General features: G+C 41.3%; 1 protein-coding gene across 1 annotated transcript in view; it reads left to right on the forward strand.

Annotated features, from left to right (window-relative positions):
* LOC138674946 (uncharacterized) overlaps positions 1-19,106 on the forward strand; it is a 250,063-nt gene extending 230,957 nt beyond the window's left edge. The window contains exons 14-15 of the mRNA XM_069762797.1: positions 17,489-17,599; positions 18,917-19,106. Coding sequence (XP_069618898.1) covers positions 17,489-17,599; positions 18,917-19,043 — 238 coding nt within the window. The 3' untranslated portion in view covers positions 19,044-19,106. The remainder of the gene's footprint in view (positions 1-17,488; positions 17,600-18,916) is intronic.
* The last annotated feature ends 449 nt before the right edge of the window (positions 19,107-19,555 follow it).

Consider the following 19,555-nt stretch of genomic DNA (forward strand, 5'->3'; position numbering starts at 1 on the left):
AATGGGCCCCATATATTCCTCCATATAGAATTTAATGGCTCCATATAGTGCTCCATACAGTATAATGGCCCCACATAATGCTCCATACAGTATAATGGGCCCAATATATTGTTCCATATAGTATTTAATGGCTCTATATACTGCTCCATATATTATAATGGGCCCGAGGTAATGATCCATCCAGAATAATGGGCCCCATATAATGCTGCATGCAGTATAATGGGCCCCATATAATGCTCCATACAGTATAATGGGTCCCATATATTGCTCCATGTAGCATATATTGGCCCCATATAATGCTCCATACAGTATAATGGGCCCCATATAATGCTCCATACAGTATAATGGGCCCATAAAATTCTCCATTGAGTATAATGACCCCATATAATGCTCCATACAGTTTCTAATCGCCCCATATAATGCCCCATCTATATATATAATTGCCTAAGGGTTTTTCCGTCTGTCTGTCTGTCTGTCTGTCTGTCTGTCCTGGAAATCCCGGCTCTCTGATTGGTCGAGGCCGCCAGGCCTCGACCAATCAGAGACCGGCACAGCATCGACGTAGAAATCCCGCGTCTCTGATTGGTCGAGGCCGCCAGGCCTCGACCAATCAGCAACGGGCACAGCGACGATGATGTCATAATGGTTGCCATGGCGACGATGATGTCATAAAGGTTGCCTCGTCGACCAATCAGCAACGGGCACAGCGACGATGATGTCATAATGGTTGCCATGGCGACGATGATGTCATAAAGGTTGCCTCGACCAATCAGCGACGGGCACAGTCTGCCGCGAATTCTGGAATCATCATTGTCCATATACTACGGGGACATGCATATTCTAGAATACCCGATGCGTTAGAATCGGGCCACAATCTAGTATAGTATATAATGGCCTCATATAATGCTCCTTATCGTATATAATGGCCCCATATATTGCTTCATATGGTATATAATAGCCCCATATAATGTTCCATACAGTATAATGGGCCCAATATATTGTTTCATACAGAATAATGGCCCCATATAATATTCCATACAGTATAATGGGCCCCACGTATTGCTCCATAGAATATAATGGGCCCCATATAATGCTCCATGCATTATAATGGGCCTCATATAATGCTCCATAGAGTATAATGGGCTCCATATAATGCTCCATCTATATATATAATTGTCTAAGGGTTTTTCCGTCTGTCTGTCTGTCTGTCTGTCCTGGAAATCCCGGCTCTCTGATTGGTCGAGGCCGTCAGGCCTCGACCAATCAGAGACCGGCACAGCATCGACGTAGAAATCCCGCGTCTCTGATTGGTCGAGGCCGCCAGGCCTCGACCAATCAGCAACGGGCACAGCGACGATGATGTCATAAAGGACGTAGACATCCTGCGTCTGATTGGTCGAGGCCGCCAGGCCTCGACCAATCAGCAACGGGCACAGCGACGATGATGTCATAATGGTTGCCATGGCGACGATGATGTCATAAAGGTTGCCTCGACCAATCAGCGACGGGCACAGTCTGCCGCGAATTCTGGAATCATCATTGTCCATATACTACGGGGACATGCATATTCTAGAATACCCGATGCGTTAGAATCGGGCCTGGCGGCCTCGACCAATCAGAGACAGGCACAGCATGGCGAAGATGATGTCATAAAGGTTGCCTCGACCAATCAGCGACGGGCACAGTCTGCCGCGAATTCACCTCGACCAATCAGCGACGGGCACAGTATCGACGTAGATGTCATAATGGTTGCCATGGTGACGATGATGTCATAAAGGTTGCCTCGACCAATCAGTGATGGGCACAGTCTGCCGTGAATTCTGGAATCATCATTGTCCATATACTACGGGGACATGCATATTCTAGAATACCCGATGCGCTAGAATCGGGCCACAATCTAGTCATATATAATGGCCCTATATAGTGCTCCATACAGAATAATGGGCCCCATATAATGCTCCATACAGTTTGACAGCCCTATATATTGCTCCATTCAGTATAATGTGCCCCACTTAGTGCTCCATACAGTATAATGGGCCCAATATAATGCTCCATACCGTATAATAGGCCCCACATAATGCTCAATACAGTATAATGGATCCCACACATTGCTCCATGTAGTATGTAATGTGCCCCATATAATGCTCCATACAGTATAATGCTCCATAGAGTATAATGGCCCCATATAATGCTCCATACAGTATATAATGGTCTCATATATTGGTCCATATAGCATATAATGGCCCCATATATTGCATCATATAGTATATAATGGTCCCATTTATTGCTCCGTCTGATATGTAATGACCCCATATAATGTTCCATATAGTATAATGAGCCCCCAAAAATGCTCCATACAGAATAACGGGTCCCATATATTGCTCCATATAGTATAAAATGGCTCTCATATAATGCTCCATACAGAATATATAATGGGCCCCATATAGTGCTCCATGCAGTATACTGGCCCCGCCTTATATAATGTTCTATACAATATAATGGACCGAATATAATGTTCCATAGAGTATAATTGGCCCCATATAGTGCTCTATACAGTATAAGGCCCCATATATTGCTTCTTACAGTACAATGCGCCATACATAGTGCTTCATACAGTATAATGGCCCATATAACGCTCCATACAGTATAATGGGCCCCATATAATGCCTCATACAATATAATGTGCTCTATATATTGCTCCATACAGTATAATACACCCCACATAGTGCTCCAGACAGTATAACATGTCCCATAATGCTCCATACAGTATAGTGGATCCCATATATTGCTCCATTTAGTATATAATGAGCCTCATATAATGCTGCATACAGAATACACAATGGGCCCCATATAATGCTCCATACAGTATAATGTGCCCCACATAGCGCTCCATACAATATTATGGGCCTCATATAATTCTCCATTCAGTATAATGGATCCCATATATTGCTCAATATAGTATATAATGAGCCTCATATAATGCTGCATACAGAATACACAATGGACCCCATATAATGCTTAACTTTTAATTTAAAAATGACTACGTGTTTCAACCATCTCTGCACTCTAAACATACATCTCTGACTTGTTCCCAATCTCTACCTCACCCTCCTTCTCTTTCTATCCCATGTCACTCTCCTCCTCCTTCCACCTCTCCTACCTCTTCACTATCTCTCGACACGTCAATATACCCAACAGCCAACCCTCTGTCCGCTTATATTGTACCCACACGTTTCACTACCACAGCTCCTACACTCAGCATTGTACAAGAAGCTCTGGATCCCCCTGATCAGTGGGAATTTACAATTCACAATTATTTTGATCAATCCCTTTGTCAAATCACAGTCATCCAGTTTTCTCCACCTCCATCTTACATATCACATCCATCCTTATCCCCTAGTAGCACTTCCTCTCACCATTTCTTTTTTAGAAATAGGACCCACTTGCAATCATCAACCTACTCTCACACCAAAATCACAAACCAATTTACGATCAAGCATTGTTTTGCTCCAATATCTCCATCTATCGGAAAAAAAGTAAAGACTAGAGGCAAACAAGGAGGAAATAGCCATAAGAGAAAATTACACAAGTCTGATAAGAAAAACCCACAGACTATAAAAATCTTGAATTTTTCCAATTATATGCTAAATGAGGCTGAAATGTATCTTTTAAATAAAGGTTTGAACTTCTGTCCATCCCAATGTACAAATGATTTCCATCTTTCTCTTGATCTTAATACACTTGTTTGAAAGTCAACTTTAAAACGATGCTACCATATTGGTTAATAATTATATACATCAAGATGTGAAACCGGTTTATAATTTTGACTCCATACACAATCGGGACCATTATCTGGGAACTTTGTATTACCTTGACATTGAGTTTGTTTTACTACATCTAAACAACTGGGGTCACCAATGTATCCTCTAAAGAAAAAAAAGCACTTGAGCCCTTAAAAATTAATGATAACATCATAATACAACAGGCAGACAAGAGAGGAGGTTGTAATACAAAACTGTGTTGATTACCTAGAGGAAGCTTGCAAAATCGTATCTTATACCAAGTATTAAACTGAAATTCACAATGACCCTACTCTTCAGAATGAACTTAAATATCAAAAATTGATTAATGATGCATACAAATAATCAATAAAAAGGAAAACAAATTTTTAACAAATCCTTCTCCAACTAAAGTACTATTCTATATATAAAAAACAACTTTTACTTGTCCCATTATATTGGGAATTGGATCCGTGACCTTTTCCTACTAGAAATAGAAATCAAAGTTCTGTCATATCTGAGGGATTTGACCCAGCTAATTATAGAGGCTATAGAATGATCGTATGGGAAGAGATGTTTTTTATTTATTACCCTAGACGTACAACCCCTTTTTACCATTATCAATTATGAATTGGGTTTGGAAGCCGTAGCCTATTACCTGACATCTGATGGTAATGTCAAATACAAACAAAGATAATTCTTGTTAAATGGTTTAGAATTCATACTCAAGCACAATTTATTCTCCTTCCAAGAAAAACTGTATTTCTAGCAACATGGTACAACGATGGGGACACAGGTCGCCCCTAGTTATGCAAATTTCTTTACTGGGCAATGTGAGTACCTATCACCTATTGCATCTGAGGACATAATAATCAGATTATACATAATAATAATAATAATAATAATAATAATAAATAACATAATTTATAACATATAATATATTATTGTCATTATATCAATTACCTTTTTATATTTTGGCTCGGCACCCATTTAGAGGCCTCCCGCTTTGTTGAGATATTGAACAAAAATGGTGATTTTTTTTTTACTGCAAATATCTCTTTGGATAAAATTGTTTGTTTAGGATTTAGAGTTATTACATAAAAATAAGGTAATCATGATCAAAACACACTTCAAATCTGTAGATGTTAATGGATATCTGGATTTTTATAGTGCACATTTCCCTAAGTGAAAAAGAAATATCCCTCTGAGTCAAGTTTGTCTTATCATGGGAAATTGCACTTCAACAGATTACATGAGCTAATCAAAAATACAATTTAAAAGTGTTTTTGAGAAGAGATGTCCAACTAAAAATAATAGAAATAGCAGTCTAACTAAAAAAAATGTATTTCTAATCCCTCTAAAAATATCAAAATTAGAGACCAATAAGACCAATGTTGAATAACCGATGGAAACTCAATTTCATTACTTCTTACAATAAAGGAAATCAAACCATTAGAAATACACTGACAAGCAAAAGAGTAACAATGTTTTGAACTTATGATTTCAGACTCCATATCTCACCATCCACTACTGCTTTGAATGTGAGACTAACAGCATTTTCTAGAAAATCATCTAGGCTATTTCATATATAAATTTGACTTGCAACTATTTAGCATATGATTAGTTATGCAGATTCTTGTCATTTCACTGCATTGTTACTGTTTTTCTCCTAAAAATCTACCTTTTAATTTTTATTATTTTGTTAGCATTTTGTAACTCCACTTTTGGCTTTCAACACTGAGTGAATCCTTCTGGCCATGCTCTTGATCAGATTCAAGCATGTCTCGAATGAAATCTGATATCAGGTCTCTTCTACAAGTTCCCAATGTTGGTGCATACTCATCGACTCACTTGGGTATGTATACAGCATTTTCTTCAATTCTACCCACAAGTTTTTGATTGGGTTGAGGTCTGGGGACTGTGGGGGCCAATTTATCACCTCTGCCTCACTGTCATTGAACCATTTCTTCCCCAATCTTGACGTATATTTCGGGTCATTGTCCTGCTAGAACACTATCTCATCCTTTTCCTATCCATAGTGCTCGATTGTATGAAGTAGCTCATCTTGTAGGATACTCACATATACCTCAGAATTGAGACTACCATCGATCTTGGGGAAGTATTCATCGCCTTTGGCTGTGAAACAACCCCATATCACCGAACTTGACAGTTCCTTCTATTTCTTGATCCATTATCCCCTTTTTCCCTTGTTTGTTCCAGACCCATTTACATTCATCAGAGGCTACTCAATTGAGTTTCGTCTCATCGTTCCAAATTAGATGTTTCCAATATTCTACTGTTCACTTTTTGTACTTTTTTGCAAACTTAAACCAACGTTTCTTAAGGCGAAATTGAAGTCGAGGCTTCTTCACCTTTTTTTGGGCCACTATTCCAAACTTGTGTAATGTGTGGCGCATGGTGCTTGCATGGACGTCTGTGATCTCACCATTACGAAGCATAAGAGCCACCTCTACTGCCGTGTTTATCGCCAAAGAATACATTCTGAACTAAACAAATCATATACAGTTAGGGCCAGAAATATTTGGACAGTGACACAATTTTCGCGAGTTGGGCTCTGCATGCCACCACATTGGATTTGAAATGAAACCTCTACAACAGAATTCAAGTGCAGATTGTAACGTTTAATTTGAAGGGTTGAACAAAAATATCTGATAGAAAATGTAGGAATTGTACACATTTCTTTACAAACACTCCACATTTTAGGAGGTCAAAAGTAATTGGACAAATAAACATAACCCAAACAAAATATTTTTATTTTCAATATTTTGTTGCAAATCCTTTGGAGGCAATCACTGCCTTAAGTCTGGAACCCATGGACATCACCAAACGCTGGGTTTCCTCCTTCTTAATGCTTTGCCAGGCCTTTACAGCCGCAGCCTTCAGGTCTTGCTTGTTTGTGGGTCTTTCCGTCTTAAGTCTGGATTTGAGCAAGTGAAATGCATGCTCAATTTGGTTTAGATCTGGAGATTGACTTGGCCATTGCAGAATGTTCCACTTTTTGGCACTCATGAACTCCTGGGTAGCTTTGGCTGTATGCTTGGGGTCATTGTCCATCTGTACTATGAAGCGCCGTCCAATCAACTTTGCAGCATTTGGCTGAATCTGGGCTGAAAGTATATCCCAGTACACTTCAGAATTCATCCGGCTACTCTTGTCTGCTCTTATGTCATCAATAAACACAAGTGACCCAGTGCCATTGAAAGCTATGCATGCCCATGCCATCCCGTTGCCTCCACCATGTTTTACAGAGGATGTGGTGTGCCTTTAATCATGTGCCGTTCCCTTTCTTCTCCAAACTTTTTTCTTCCCATCATTCTGGTACAGGTTGATCTTTGTCTCATCTGTCCATAGAATACTTTTCCAGAACTGAGCTGGCTTCTTGAGGTGTTTTTCTGCAAATTTAACTCTGGCCGGTCTATTTTTGGTATTGATGAATGGTTTGCATCTAGATGTGAACCCTTTGTATTTACTGTCATGGAGTCTTCTCTTTACTGTTGACTTAGAGACAGATACACCTACTTCACTGAGAGTGTTCTGGACTTCAGTTGATGTTGTGAACGGGTTCTTCTTCACCAAATTAAGTATGCGGCGATCATCCACCACTGTTGTCATCCGTGGACGCCCAGGCCTTTTTGAGTTCCCAAGCTCACCAGTCAATTCCTTTTTTCTCAGAATGTACCCAACTGTTGATTTTGCTACTCCAAGCATGTCTGCTATCTCTCTGATGGATTTTTTCTTTTTTTTCAGCCTCAGGATGTTCTGCTTCACCTCAATTGAGAGTTCCTTTGACCGCATGTTGTCTGCTCACAGCAACAGCTTCCAAATGCAAAACCACACACCTGGAATCCACCCCGGACCTTTTAACTACTTCATTGATTACAGGTTAACGAGGGAGACGCCTTCAGAGTTAATTGCAGCCCTTAGAGTCCATTGTCCAATTACTTTTGGTCCCTTGAAAAAGAGGACGCTATGCATTACAGAGCTATGATTCCTAAACCCTTTCTCCGATTTGGATGTGGAAACTATCATATTGCAGCTGGGAGTGTGCACTTTCAGCCCATATTACATATATAATTGTATTTCTGAACATGTTTTTGTAAACAGCTAAAATAACAAAACTTGTGTCACTGTCCAAATATTTCTGGCCCTAACTGTATATCAGATGAGGACTAATGATAGATGTAGTGATAAGATAGTGATACATATTTGTTTGAACGATAAATGGCAGACCATTCGGATAGAGTAAAGAAAACCAAAAAGAAAACACCAAATACAGAGCCAAAAAAAGTAATTTGGAAACTGTATTAGTGAGGATAAAACACCTTTATTTAACAGACATGGTAGATGGTGGCACTTCTAAAGAGAATTGCCAGCACTTACATACATCAAATACAAAACATGATAAAAGATAATAAATAGGATAGGGTTTACAGGTAAAGACAATGCGTACTTTATGTTAGGTGTAGATAATAGTACCAAAAGAATTCTGCCAATATGGAATATATAATGCTATGAGCAAAGAATCCTGCACAGTTGAGGTAAGCCAATAATAGGTATAATACTAACATCAATATGGACACCAGCTGCTGGAGTCCTTGTAAAGTGCTGGGAGACTATAAAATTGTATAGGAGGCAGGGTATAGGTAGTGAGATTATCAAAAAATGATACAATGGCATGTAGGTGGGTCATAATGTAGAAAGTATCGACAACAGAGACTTAAGTGGTGTGAATAGTATACATAACCCACATATAAGCCACAAGAGACACTATAGTTTAAACATATGGAAGAGTAGCGTATGTACAAATAGTTGAAGAGGAATTTATTTATCTGTATGGTTCACTGGACCACCCCGATGCACGTTTTGGAACAAGTCCTTCATCAGGACAGAACTGATAGACCTTGTGATGAGCTGACTTGTTGATCCCGATATTTTGCCTGGATGTCCACCGCTTTGCTTTTGAATGGATAGACAGACTTAATTTCATATTCTTCCAACTGTCATGGCACTCCCATGATGCAGTTTGGCAAATTTCTTTCCCATGAGACCACTATCGATGAGCTGGATAATGCTGTTTCTCTTCCTTTGGGAAATCTACTTCATGACTGCTCCTCAATTCAAACCAGTGACCTTTTGCTTGGGAATCAACCTAATAACATACTAAGCTATTTTTGAATGTGAGAATGTGCGGTCCGGGTCTGATGGGCGTTGCGGTCCAGTCTGGGGCCTCCTATCTTCTTACCATGTCTTCATGTCTTCACGCCGCAGCTCCGGAACAGGTGTACTTTGTCTGCCCTGTTGAGGGCAGCGTAAAGTACTGCAGTGTGCAGGCGCCGGGAAAGGTCAGAGAGGCCTGGCGCCTGCGCACTGCAGTACTTTGCAGAGGACAGATAAAGTACGCCTTTGCAGGCCGCATCTTATAGGTGAAAATTGGGGTGACAGATTCCCTTTAATGTGATTGTCCTGAGCAGAGCCACAGAAAGCCCCGGAGTTGTATCTAGAAAAAAGAAGCTGCTAAAAGGCGTATTTTATCTGTCCTCTTCAAAGTACTGCAGTGTGCAGGCGCTGGGCCTCTCTGACCTTTCCCGGCGCCTGCGCACTGCATTACTTTGCTCTGCCCTCATCGTAAGAAGATAGGAGGCCCCGGACCGGACCGCGACGCCCATCGGACCCGGACCACAGCGGGACTGCCCCTGGGTGAGTATAATATAACCCCTTTTTCTCATCTTTCAGGATATATCAGGGGCTTATCTACAGCATTACAGAATGCTGTAGATAAGCCCCTGATGCCGGTGGCCGCAGCTCATCTTCGATTTTTGGGATGACAGGTTCCCTTTAAAGATGAAGAAATTCTACTGGATAAATAAATTACAAACTTAGACCCAAATGGCTTCAATGATGTGGTTGAATAGGTGTAGTTTTAATTCTTTTGTTCCACGGGATTCCTTTCATTCAATGCTTATCAGTAGAGATGGACAGAACCAAGGATGTTCGGGTCCGGCGAGTTTAGCTGAAGAGTTAAAAAAAAGTTTGTGTTCGGGTGCCAAAACAGTACCGGAACCCAGACACCATTCACTTGAATGGGGGTCCCGAACAAACCCTAAAACATAAAAAACAATTATAATGATGTTGATTGAGAAAAAAAATTGATAGGGCTCCAAAAAAGTCAGACAGAATGATGTCCCTTCAATATGAATGTAGGTGCAATGTGAAATGATTAACTACGGAAGCTGATAAGTAGAGATGGGCTAACCTAAACAGTAAAGTCCGGGATCTATACTGAACACTTAGGCTATGTGCACACGATGTGGATTTACTGCGGATCCGCAGCGTTTTTTTCCACGCAGAAACTCTGCAGATCCGCAAAGTGATTTACATTACAATGTAAATCAATAGGAAAAAAAATGCTGTGCTAATGGTGCGGAAAATTCCACATGGAAAATGCTGCAGATCAAAAGAAGTAGCATGTCACTTCTTTTGTGCGGAACTGCAGCGTTTCTGCACCCTTCCATTATAGAACTCCGCAGGGGTACAAAACGCATGAAATCCGAACAAAATCCGCAGTAAATCCGCACAAAATCCGCACAAAAAACGCATCAAATCAACACCTGCGTTTTCTGCCAGGAGATGCAGATTTTGTGTGGAAAATTCTGCACCCCAATCCGCAACATGCACACATAGCCTTACTGTTTGGGCACAGAGCCCGAACATGGACGTCACCAGGAAGTCCATGTTACTGTTTGAGTTTGGCACCCCGAACATCGGGTACTTCTCACACTGTTATGTGCATGACAGCTCGGCAAACACTGCCTGTGATCGACGGTAAAATAATTACCGCCGGTCAGACAGCCGCGGTTCCTACATGATCAGAATGACAACGTGAGTCCACAGCTGTGATTGGAGGTAAAAATTTCACCTCCGGTCAGTGGCGTTGGCTAATGGTGCTACTACTCCAAACAGCATGGGGTCCTCTATATTTTGATAACCTGCCATGTAAAACTGACAGCTGCGGATTACAACTCTCAACTGTCAGCGTTAGCAAGGCTGGTTATCAAGAATAGAGGGGTCCCCACACCATTTTAAAAAATGATTTAATTAAATAATTAAAAAAACGGCGTAGGGTCACCCCCATTTTTTACAACCAGCAAAGCTGAAGTAGACAGCTGGGGGCTGGTATTAAAAAGCAGCCCGCAACTGCCTAGAAAAGGTGCATCTATTAGATGCGCCAATTTTGGCGCTTTGCCCAGCTCTTCTGACTTACCCTTGTGGTGGCAAGTGGGGTTCTTATTTGTTGGGTTGAGGTCACCTTTGTATTGTCTAGTGACATCAAGACCACTGCTTAGTAATGGGGAGGACACCTATCCATTACTAATCCTATAGTTATATGGTAAATAAACACACAGCCAGAATAAAATCTTTTATACTAAATAAAAAAACACTTTTTTATTTAAAAATAATCAATTAATATTATTTTTTTTTTCTTTTCAATTTTATGCTTTTTTTTCCTCTCTCTCCCTTATCGCAATTATATATGTGTAATATCTCTATTCACATTTCTAGACCTTTCTATTGGGAGAATAATGAAGCTATGAAGCTCTTTTTCCAATGCATTACACATATTTTTTCTAATTGTTAATTTTTAACTCCGCCCATTCCTTGTATATAACAGCTAATTATGTGGCAATTTCTTATTTACCTGAAGAAGGTTGGATGCAGCCAACACAACAGTATTTTTTAATATAAAGTTTATATTTTTATATAACTTTTAACGTACAGTATCTGCAGTCATTAGATCGATTTGCCTATTTCCCTAATGTTGGGAGCTATATGTTTTTTTTCGTTTTATACTGTACACATGTAATGCTGCAGTCATCTGTACAGTGCACCATCATATACATGTATATTTCATGGTGTGTTAACAGCTTTTTTGCATCATTTTTTTGGGGCCGTTACATTTTACTTTTATTTTTATGGGGAATCATTGTACTTTGTCAATTTTCTTTTTAAAGGGGTCAAGAATGACTTATTGTTTACATCAGTTTTTTTGTTACATTATGGAAAAGTTTTTTTTCTGTATCACAATCTGTATTAAAATTAAATAAAAATGTTGCAATTTTTACATTGGCCTGTAGAGCTTTTGTAGACTCCTGTTGTTTCAGGAAACAACACATGTACATTGCCACAATGGTCGGATCCTGACCCTATCTATTGTATTGAATCTTTTAATGATCATGTGTAGTGATGAGCGAGTATACTCGTTACTCGGGTTTTCCTGAGCATGCTCGGGTGGTCTCCGAGTATTTGTTAGTGCTCGGAGATTTCGTTTTTGTCGCTGCATCTGGATGATTTATGGCTGTTAGACAGGCTGAATACATGTGTTCAGGCTGTCTATCAGCTGTAAATCATGCACCTGAGGCCACAAAAACTAAATCTCCGAGCACTAACAAATACTCGGAGACGTGCTCTGGAAAACCCGAGCAACGAGTATACTCGCTCATCACTAATCATGTGCAAAGGTCATAGTGGAGGGAATGGGAGCAGGGTCAGCTGTAACATCACCTATTGTGCATAGTGGATCCTATGCTATCAGCTGTATTCAGTGGTGTGATCTGCCCTTGTAACCCTGCCTCTCATAATATGTGGCCTTGCTGTAATCTCTTCCTGAAATAACAGGAAATATATGAGTGTAAAAAACTCATTGGCTACTGTAAAAATTGCAAGAAAACCATTTTTTAAAAATAAAGAAAACACATTGCAATTTAACACAAAATCTTGTTTTAAACAATTTGACATTTTCTGATGCTTCCATTTAATGGCAACATTTGTTTTGCTGCTAATTAGCCCTTGATTTGATTATTATCATGAAGAATGCTCATATGGTACCTGTATACACAGAAGATGTGCGTCAATACATTCCAGGCTAACAGAACAGCATAATGAGGACGCTCTCTTTATATCTTTAGAGAGGACTAATTAAAGTACAGACATAAGAAGAGAACATAAGTGCTGTTCAGAATGTTTTCCATTTTCCTTCATGAACTGCAGAATACTGAGTTTCTGGGCGGTCAATGAGCTTCTATGGCAACAGATGTCTTTTGGCTCTCCTACATTGTAGAAATAATACGGAGGGGTGCAACTTTACTGTGTACACTGTACTATATATATTTGCACAAATTATATTTTACATTGCGTCTTCTCAGGGCGCAGACTGTTGTTACTATGGTTCTAGACCTGACCAAGGCGGATCTTGAAGCCCATAACATATACAGCTCTGGCAAAAATTAAGAGACCACTGCAAAATGTCCAGTTTGTCTGATTTTTCTCTTTATAGGTATATTTTTGAGTAAAATAGAAACTGTTCTTTTATTCTATAAACTACTGACAACATGTCTCCCAATTTCCAAGCAATAAACTTTGTATTTTTTTTCTGACAATGAAAAATTGTCAAAATTTAAAAAAAAAAACCCTAGTGCTTTCAGACCTCAAATAATGCAAAGAAAACAAGTTCATAATCATTTAGAAACAACGATTCTAATGTTATAACTCAGGAAGAGTTCAGAAATCAATACTTTGTGGAATAACCATGATTTTTAATCACAACTTTCATGTGTCTTGGCATGCTTTCCACCAGTCTTTCACACTGCTCCTGGTGCAATAATATTAGCAGTTCTTCTTTGTGTGATGGCTTGTGACTATCCATCATCCTCTTGATTACATTCCAGAGGTTTTCAATGGGGTTCAGGTCTGGAGATTGGGCTGCCCATGACAGGGTTCTGATGTGGTGGTCTCTTAATTTTTGCCAGAGCTGTTTATACAGCTAAACAGAACAATTTGCATAATGGAATATATAACAGTATTGGAAAAATAGATTGGACATGATGAGCTCTTGTGGTATTACAAATCTGATTTAAACTAATTATGCCTTTTATACTGTTGCAGATAGACTTAAAGGAAACATGACAGCTAATCAGGGCTGCCAAACCAGCGTGAATCCAGCCCCCTGCAGTTTCTCCTTGCCTTGCTTTCTTTGACTGACAGGTTTCTCACTATACATATACATCAGGAGAAACCTGTTATATAAAGGGAATGGAATGGGGAGACGCCACTGAGGACCCGCCTCTTGGACTAGTCATCTGAGTTGCATGGTTTCCAGATGGCTTTTTATTTATTTTACTCACTTATATAGCGCCTTTAATTCCACAGCCCTTTACACACATCACTGTCCCCATAAGTGCTCACAATCTAAATTCCAGTGTTTCTTTTGAGTGTGGGAGTATCCAGAGGAAACCCATGCTAACACGGAGGGAGCATACAAACTCCTTGCAGAATATTATTATAGCGCCATGGTGTATTACATGTAAAATGTTGTCCTTGGTGGGATTTGAATCCAGGACTCCTGCGCTGCAAATAACACTGCTAACCACTGAGCCACCGTGGCTTTTAAAAGTATGTTTTCTTATGAAATGCAGCAGACTTTCAGAGTACAGCGTACATGACTGCAATAATGCAGATGTCAGATTCCCTTTAGATAAATATTCTAATTTAAAGATATTGCAGCGCCCCAGAGACCTGGTCGTTGCGGTATGACACTCTGCCACTAAGGGGAGTGATGGTACGTCTGATGGCACTGAAGGAATTCTCCTGAGCAGGTATCACCAGCACACATTACACTTCACACTCCGGCCACTAGGGGGAGCAAAAGGCTTTATTTATTGGGCCCCTCCTCACACTGGTAAAACTAGGGGTTGGATAGAAAGTTAGTCAGAAGCTGACTGGGTTGGATTCAGGCAACATCCCGTGGCAGGGAGTGTTGCAGGGAGAAGACACAGGGGGGTCCCTGTCAGGCGTGGGAACCTGACAGGTGCCTAGCGAACAGAACAGAACGTTACGGAACCGCGCCTGCACTACCTTGCGGCGGTATCCTAAGAAAGAGACAAGAAGAGAAGGATATTGTGGAACAGTGTAAACGAGATCAAGCAAAAAGGAGTACCAGTAGGAGTCGTGCTGTGAGACCGAGGCAACATCCTACTGAGGCACGTAGCCGGTGGCCGGAACACCGCGGGAGTAACTGACTTTAGGCCTTACTTCAAACTCCGCAGGACAGTTAATTATAGGTTGGCTGTCTACCTTAAATTTCCTAAGAAGACATAGGGGGCAACAGTGGGAGAGGGGCGTCTCTAGGGTCCCGGAAGACTTCCAGGCCTTCCCGTCATACGGGTGCGTCCTAGCCAAAACATACTTGGGGACGAGAAACTAGCAACATCTGGAACTAAAGAGAGAGAAAGAGCTGTAGAGAACGACGAACGAGAACAGCAGTTGTGAGGACTATTCCGAATGTTCAGCAGGGTAGGACTACAACACACAGGCGCTAGTGGTAGGCAACGATTTCCATCTGTGAGGGAAACTCTGGAAGTGCCCATCAGGCCGGCTGGTCTCTGATAGCCCTGTTAAACGTGCTCTGGATTGAGGATCCTGAAGTCTTCAGTAAAGAGGTAAAGAGACTGCAACCTTGTGTCCTCGTTATTGCCTGCACCTCACACCATCACCATCTACCTTACTGGGAAGCCCTGGGGACATACTTCACCTGTGGGAAGGTATACAATCCAGCTGCCATTCCATCACCCCAGCGAACCCCACAGCAGTGTCGGTCACCCTGACTGAACACCACAGGTGGCATCACGAACCCCTGACAGACTGCACCACCTTTATTGGACGCCCCTTAGCAGGGTCGCGGACCGGGTCTAGCCACCGTGACAACCCCAGCACCGAACCAGAGAGGCCCGGTACCGAGAACGCGTGGCCCTGTGTCTGGGGGCGATCCAATATTATCACCTACCCGCTCAATCACAGGTGGTTCCATCATTGGAGTAATTGTTGCATATGCACGTCACGCTTTATTCTTGTATATGGGATTGTACTCGGCTATCTCTGACAGTCCCATAGCTAGAGAGAGTGTAAGCGATCATCTGCGGGTACCCCTCCATTCCATCAGTGCATTTTTTTAGCCTAATTGTCGCAAAACATAAGGACTAGGGATGAGCCGACCCGTGAAAGTTTGGGTTCTTGTGCCCAACCCGAACATTATTCCAAAGTTTGGTCCAGGTACCAGAATTGTGAAGACAATGGGACCCCATACATTTGAGCCAGAAAATTCTCTCTCTCTCTGCAACAGACTTCCCCCTGAACTCCGAACATTGCAAAGGACTCCCAGGAGAAGTCCGTGTTGGACATTTAGCAGCGGACATTACCTGTCCAGTATGAACCCTGCACTTTTAAGTCCAGGTTCGCTCATCTCTACTAATGATCCTTTAGTTATTACCTATTTTATGGAATGACTCCTTTACATGGGGGTAGCCTTTTAATTCTAGGTTAAAGGGAACCTGTCACCCCGTTTTTTGAGATTGAGCTATAAATACTGTTAAATAGGGCCTGCGCTGTGTGTTCCTATAGTGTATGTAGTGTACCCCGATTCCCTATGTATGCTGAGAAATAACTTACCAAAGTCGCCGTTTTCGCCTGTCAATCAGGCTGGTCAGGTCGGGAGGGCGTGGTGACATCGGTGGTTCTTCCTCAGCTTTACGTTGGTGGCGTAGTGGCGTAGTGGTGAAGACACAGCGCACGATCTGCGCTGTAATCCCTTGCATCGGTGGGGGCGGCCATCTTCCTGGGGCCGCGCGTGCGCAGATCGAGTGCTCTGCTGCACGGGGCTTCAGGAAAATGGCCGCGGGATGCCGCGCGTGCGCATTAGAGATCGCGGCAGCCATTTTCCCAAAGCCGAGTTTGCATCTCGGCTTTGGGAAAATGGCCGCCGCGATCTCTAATGCGCACGCGCGGCATCCCGCGGCCATTTTCCTGAAGCCCCGTGCAGCAGAGCACTCGATCTGCGCACGCGCGGCCCCAGGAAGATGGCCGCCCCCACCGATGCAAGGGATTACAGCGCAGATCGCGCGCTGTGTCTTCACCACTACGCCACTACGCCACCAACGTAAAGCTGAGGAAGAACCACCGATGTCACCACGCCCTCCCGACCTGACCAGCCTGATTGACAGGCGAAAACGGCGACTTTGGTAAGTTATTTCTCAGCATACATAGGGAATCGGGGTACACTACATACACTATAGGAACACACAGCGCAGGCCCTATTTAACAGTATTTATAGCTCAATCTCAAAAAACGGGGTGACAGGTTCCCTTTAATATAGTTGTACGGTACATCTGGTTGTTATGCCCTGTAGGCTAATGATGCACTCGCACTTTATATATATCTGCTAGGTGGACAACTCTATATTTTTGGTACCATTACATTTCTATTTAAATGGCAACCTGTCATGTTGAAAATGGTTTCTTATCTGCAGATGTTATAGAACAGAGTTGCATTTTATTCATTGAAAGACCTGGTGTTTGTATGCATATAAGTCCAGGGGTGGTCCTACTGAGTGATCTTCCCTGTATTACTGTATATGGAGAAATAGCTGTCAATCACTAAAAATACAAGTTATACTGAATCTTTTCCAACAACCTATAAATCATTCTGCTCAGCTTCTCCTTGTCTATACCATGCTGTACACATATCGGACTGCATGTGCACATGTACCACATGACAGTTTCCCTTTAGGGAGAAACTATTTTAACAATATTTTTAATGTGTCGTTGAATGCCAATTTGATCTGTTGAGATGTTTTCTTGCAGGGTATGCTTGCTTGCCAGTTATAGCTATGCCAACCTGGAATGCTTAAAGCTCAGTTTCTGCAAAGATGTTACAGCAGACGCCATTGAAAAGCTTTGCAAAAATTGTAAAAGGTACTGTCATAAAGGTTGCCTTCAGAGGGGAAAGGAACAACCAGTTTCTATTAAATATGTTATGTTGGGGGCAGAGGTAAAAGCCGCACCATTACTACAGCACCACTGAACATTTGGTTCATGGTGGTTTTGCCGCAATTGAAGTTTTGACTAGAACAAGTCATAGAAATGTGAACATTTCCCTAGAAATGTAATTTGCATATTTTCTAAACAGACCTCAACTGTGGAGAAACCGCATAGCATGGGATTTGTCAAAGTGCCTAGAGTTTATGCAGATTAATAACACTTTCCCTTTAAAAATTGGACAGTGTCCACATATGTGACCATGTATACACCCCGTAACAAATGTCAGAAACTAGACGCATACAGTAATAGAAAAGTTTTACATGAGATAGAGGTAGGTCAATATTTAACTTAGATTAGAAGATACCAAACGACTTCCATATGGCCACCGGCTAATCAGATATATTCGTTGCATACATCATTACTTGTGTACAGTGATAATATCATAAACCCGGAAAAATTTACCATAGAAGAAATACTGTATAGTCATCTTAAAGGAGACCTTCACTATTTGCTAACTCCTCACATATGTAGATCTCCAGTTTGACCCTTAAAATGATATGTAAGCCATGAATATTCCCCACTCTTTTCGAAATATCATTGGAGATAAGGATTTCAACTGCCCAATTTTTTAGTTTATGGGGATAAAATCTGCGGCTAGAGGTGTCTGGCCATTGATTACTCTCCTTGCTACTAAGAGCACGTGCACACTCGACTGACCCAAGTGTGCATGTGTTTATGGGGTTTGGGACAGACAGGTAGCCAAAGAATCATTCAGCCAACAGCTATCGAATATTTGCCAATCGGCAGTCATCTAATAGCCCTAAGAGCGTGTTTAACGATGAGCACTGATCAATATTAGGTCCTTCAGTTCCTATAGGCTGTCATTGCTCTCTGCAGCACAAACCTTGTTTACACAGCATAATATGCTGCCAAGAGCGATGATCTTTTGGGCAGCTCAAAACATCATTGCACCCAAAGAACAAAGATTTTGCTCATTCTTTGGGTGATCAGCAGCTGGTTTAGACTGCAGGAATATTGTGAAGAGTGTTCAGGGTAATCTTGCAGGAACAATGACCCTGTAGTCTAAAATGGGTCTTCTCTCTGATCGTGACTTGAGGCTCCTTCTACCCCATCACTTTATACTACAGCTACGTGTACGCTGTTTGTTCCACCATAAACTTTCCAAAAAGTCAGTTTGATTGAAATTATTTTCGCATCTTTTTTGTTGAAATTAATTTTCATGTTTTTCAGGCTGAAGGTACTTCACCTTTATGGTTGCCGTTTGTCTCCTGACCTTGGGAACATTAAAAATTTCAGCAAATCATTTCAAATTTTTCATGATTTGTCTATACCAACTGCAAACATACTAGGGGAATAAAGACAAATACTGTAATGTGTACTGTATATACTGTGTGTGTAATAAAAGAATTTCAGAAACACTAGACATTATTTCGTATGTCTGTGAATGATAACGATGATGACAACGGTGCTACAGCTATAACAGGGTGTACCCTGGGTAGAGTGATAGAACTATCTTTGTTGCGTTATATTGTGCTATAAAATATTTGTTATATGCTTGTATTACACGTGTTTGTTCCTTGTCGGGGGTTGCCCATACAGTTGTTTGGCATGCCTTGTGAAAAAGCGAATAGGATGATGTAATGAGCACCAGTCCTGTTCACTATCTCGCAGGGGGCAGTGGTAAGTATTATTTAACCCATTCATTACCGGAGATATTTTCATTTTTGCGTTTTCGTTTTTTGCTCCCCTTCCCATAACTTTTTTTAATTTTTCAGTCAAAATGGCAGTGTGAGGCCGGCTTCACACTTGCGAGTTTTACGGACGTAAGAGCGCAGAAACTATGTCCGTAAAACTCGCAAAAAATACGGC

Source organism: Ranitomeya imitator, chromosome 1, assembly GCF_032444005.1.
Source record: "Ranitomeya imitator isolate aRanImi1 chromosome 1, aRanImi1.pri, whole genome shotgun sequence".
NCBI lineage: Eukaryota > Metazoa > Chordata > Amphibia > Anura > Dendrobatidae > Ranitomeya > Ranitomeya imitator.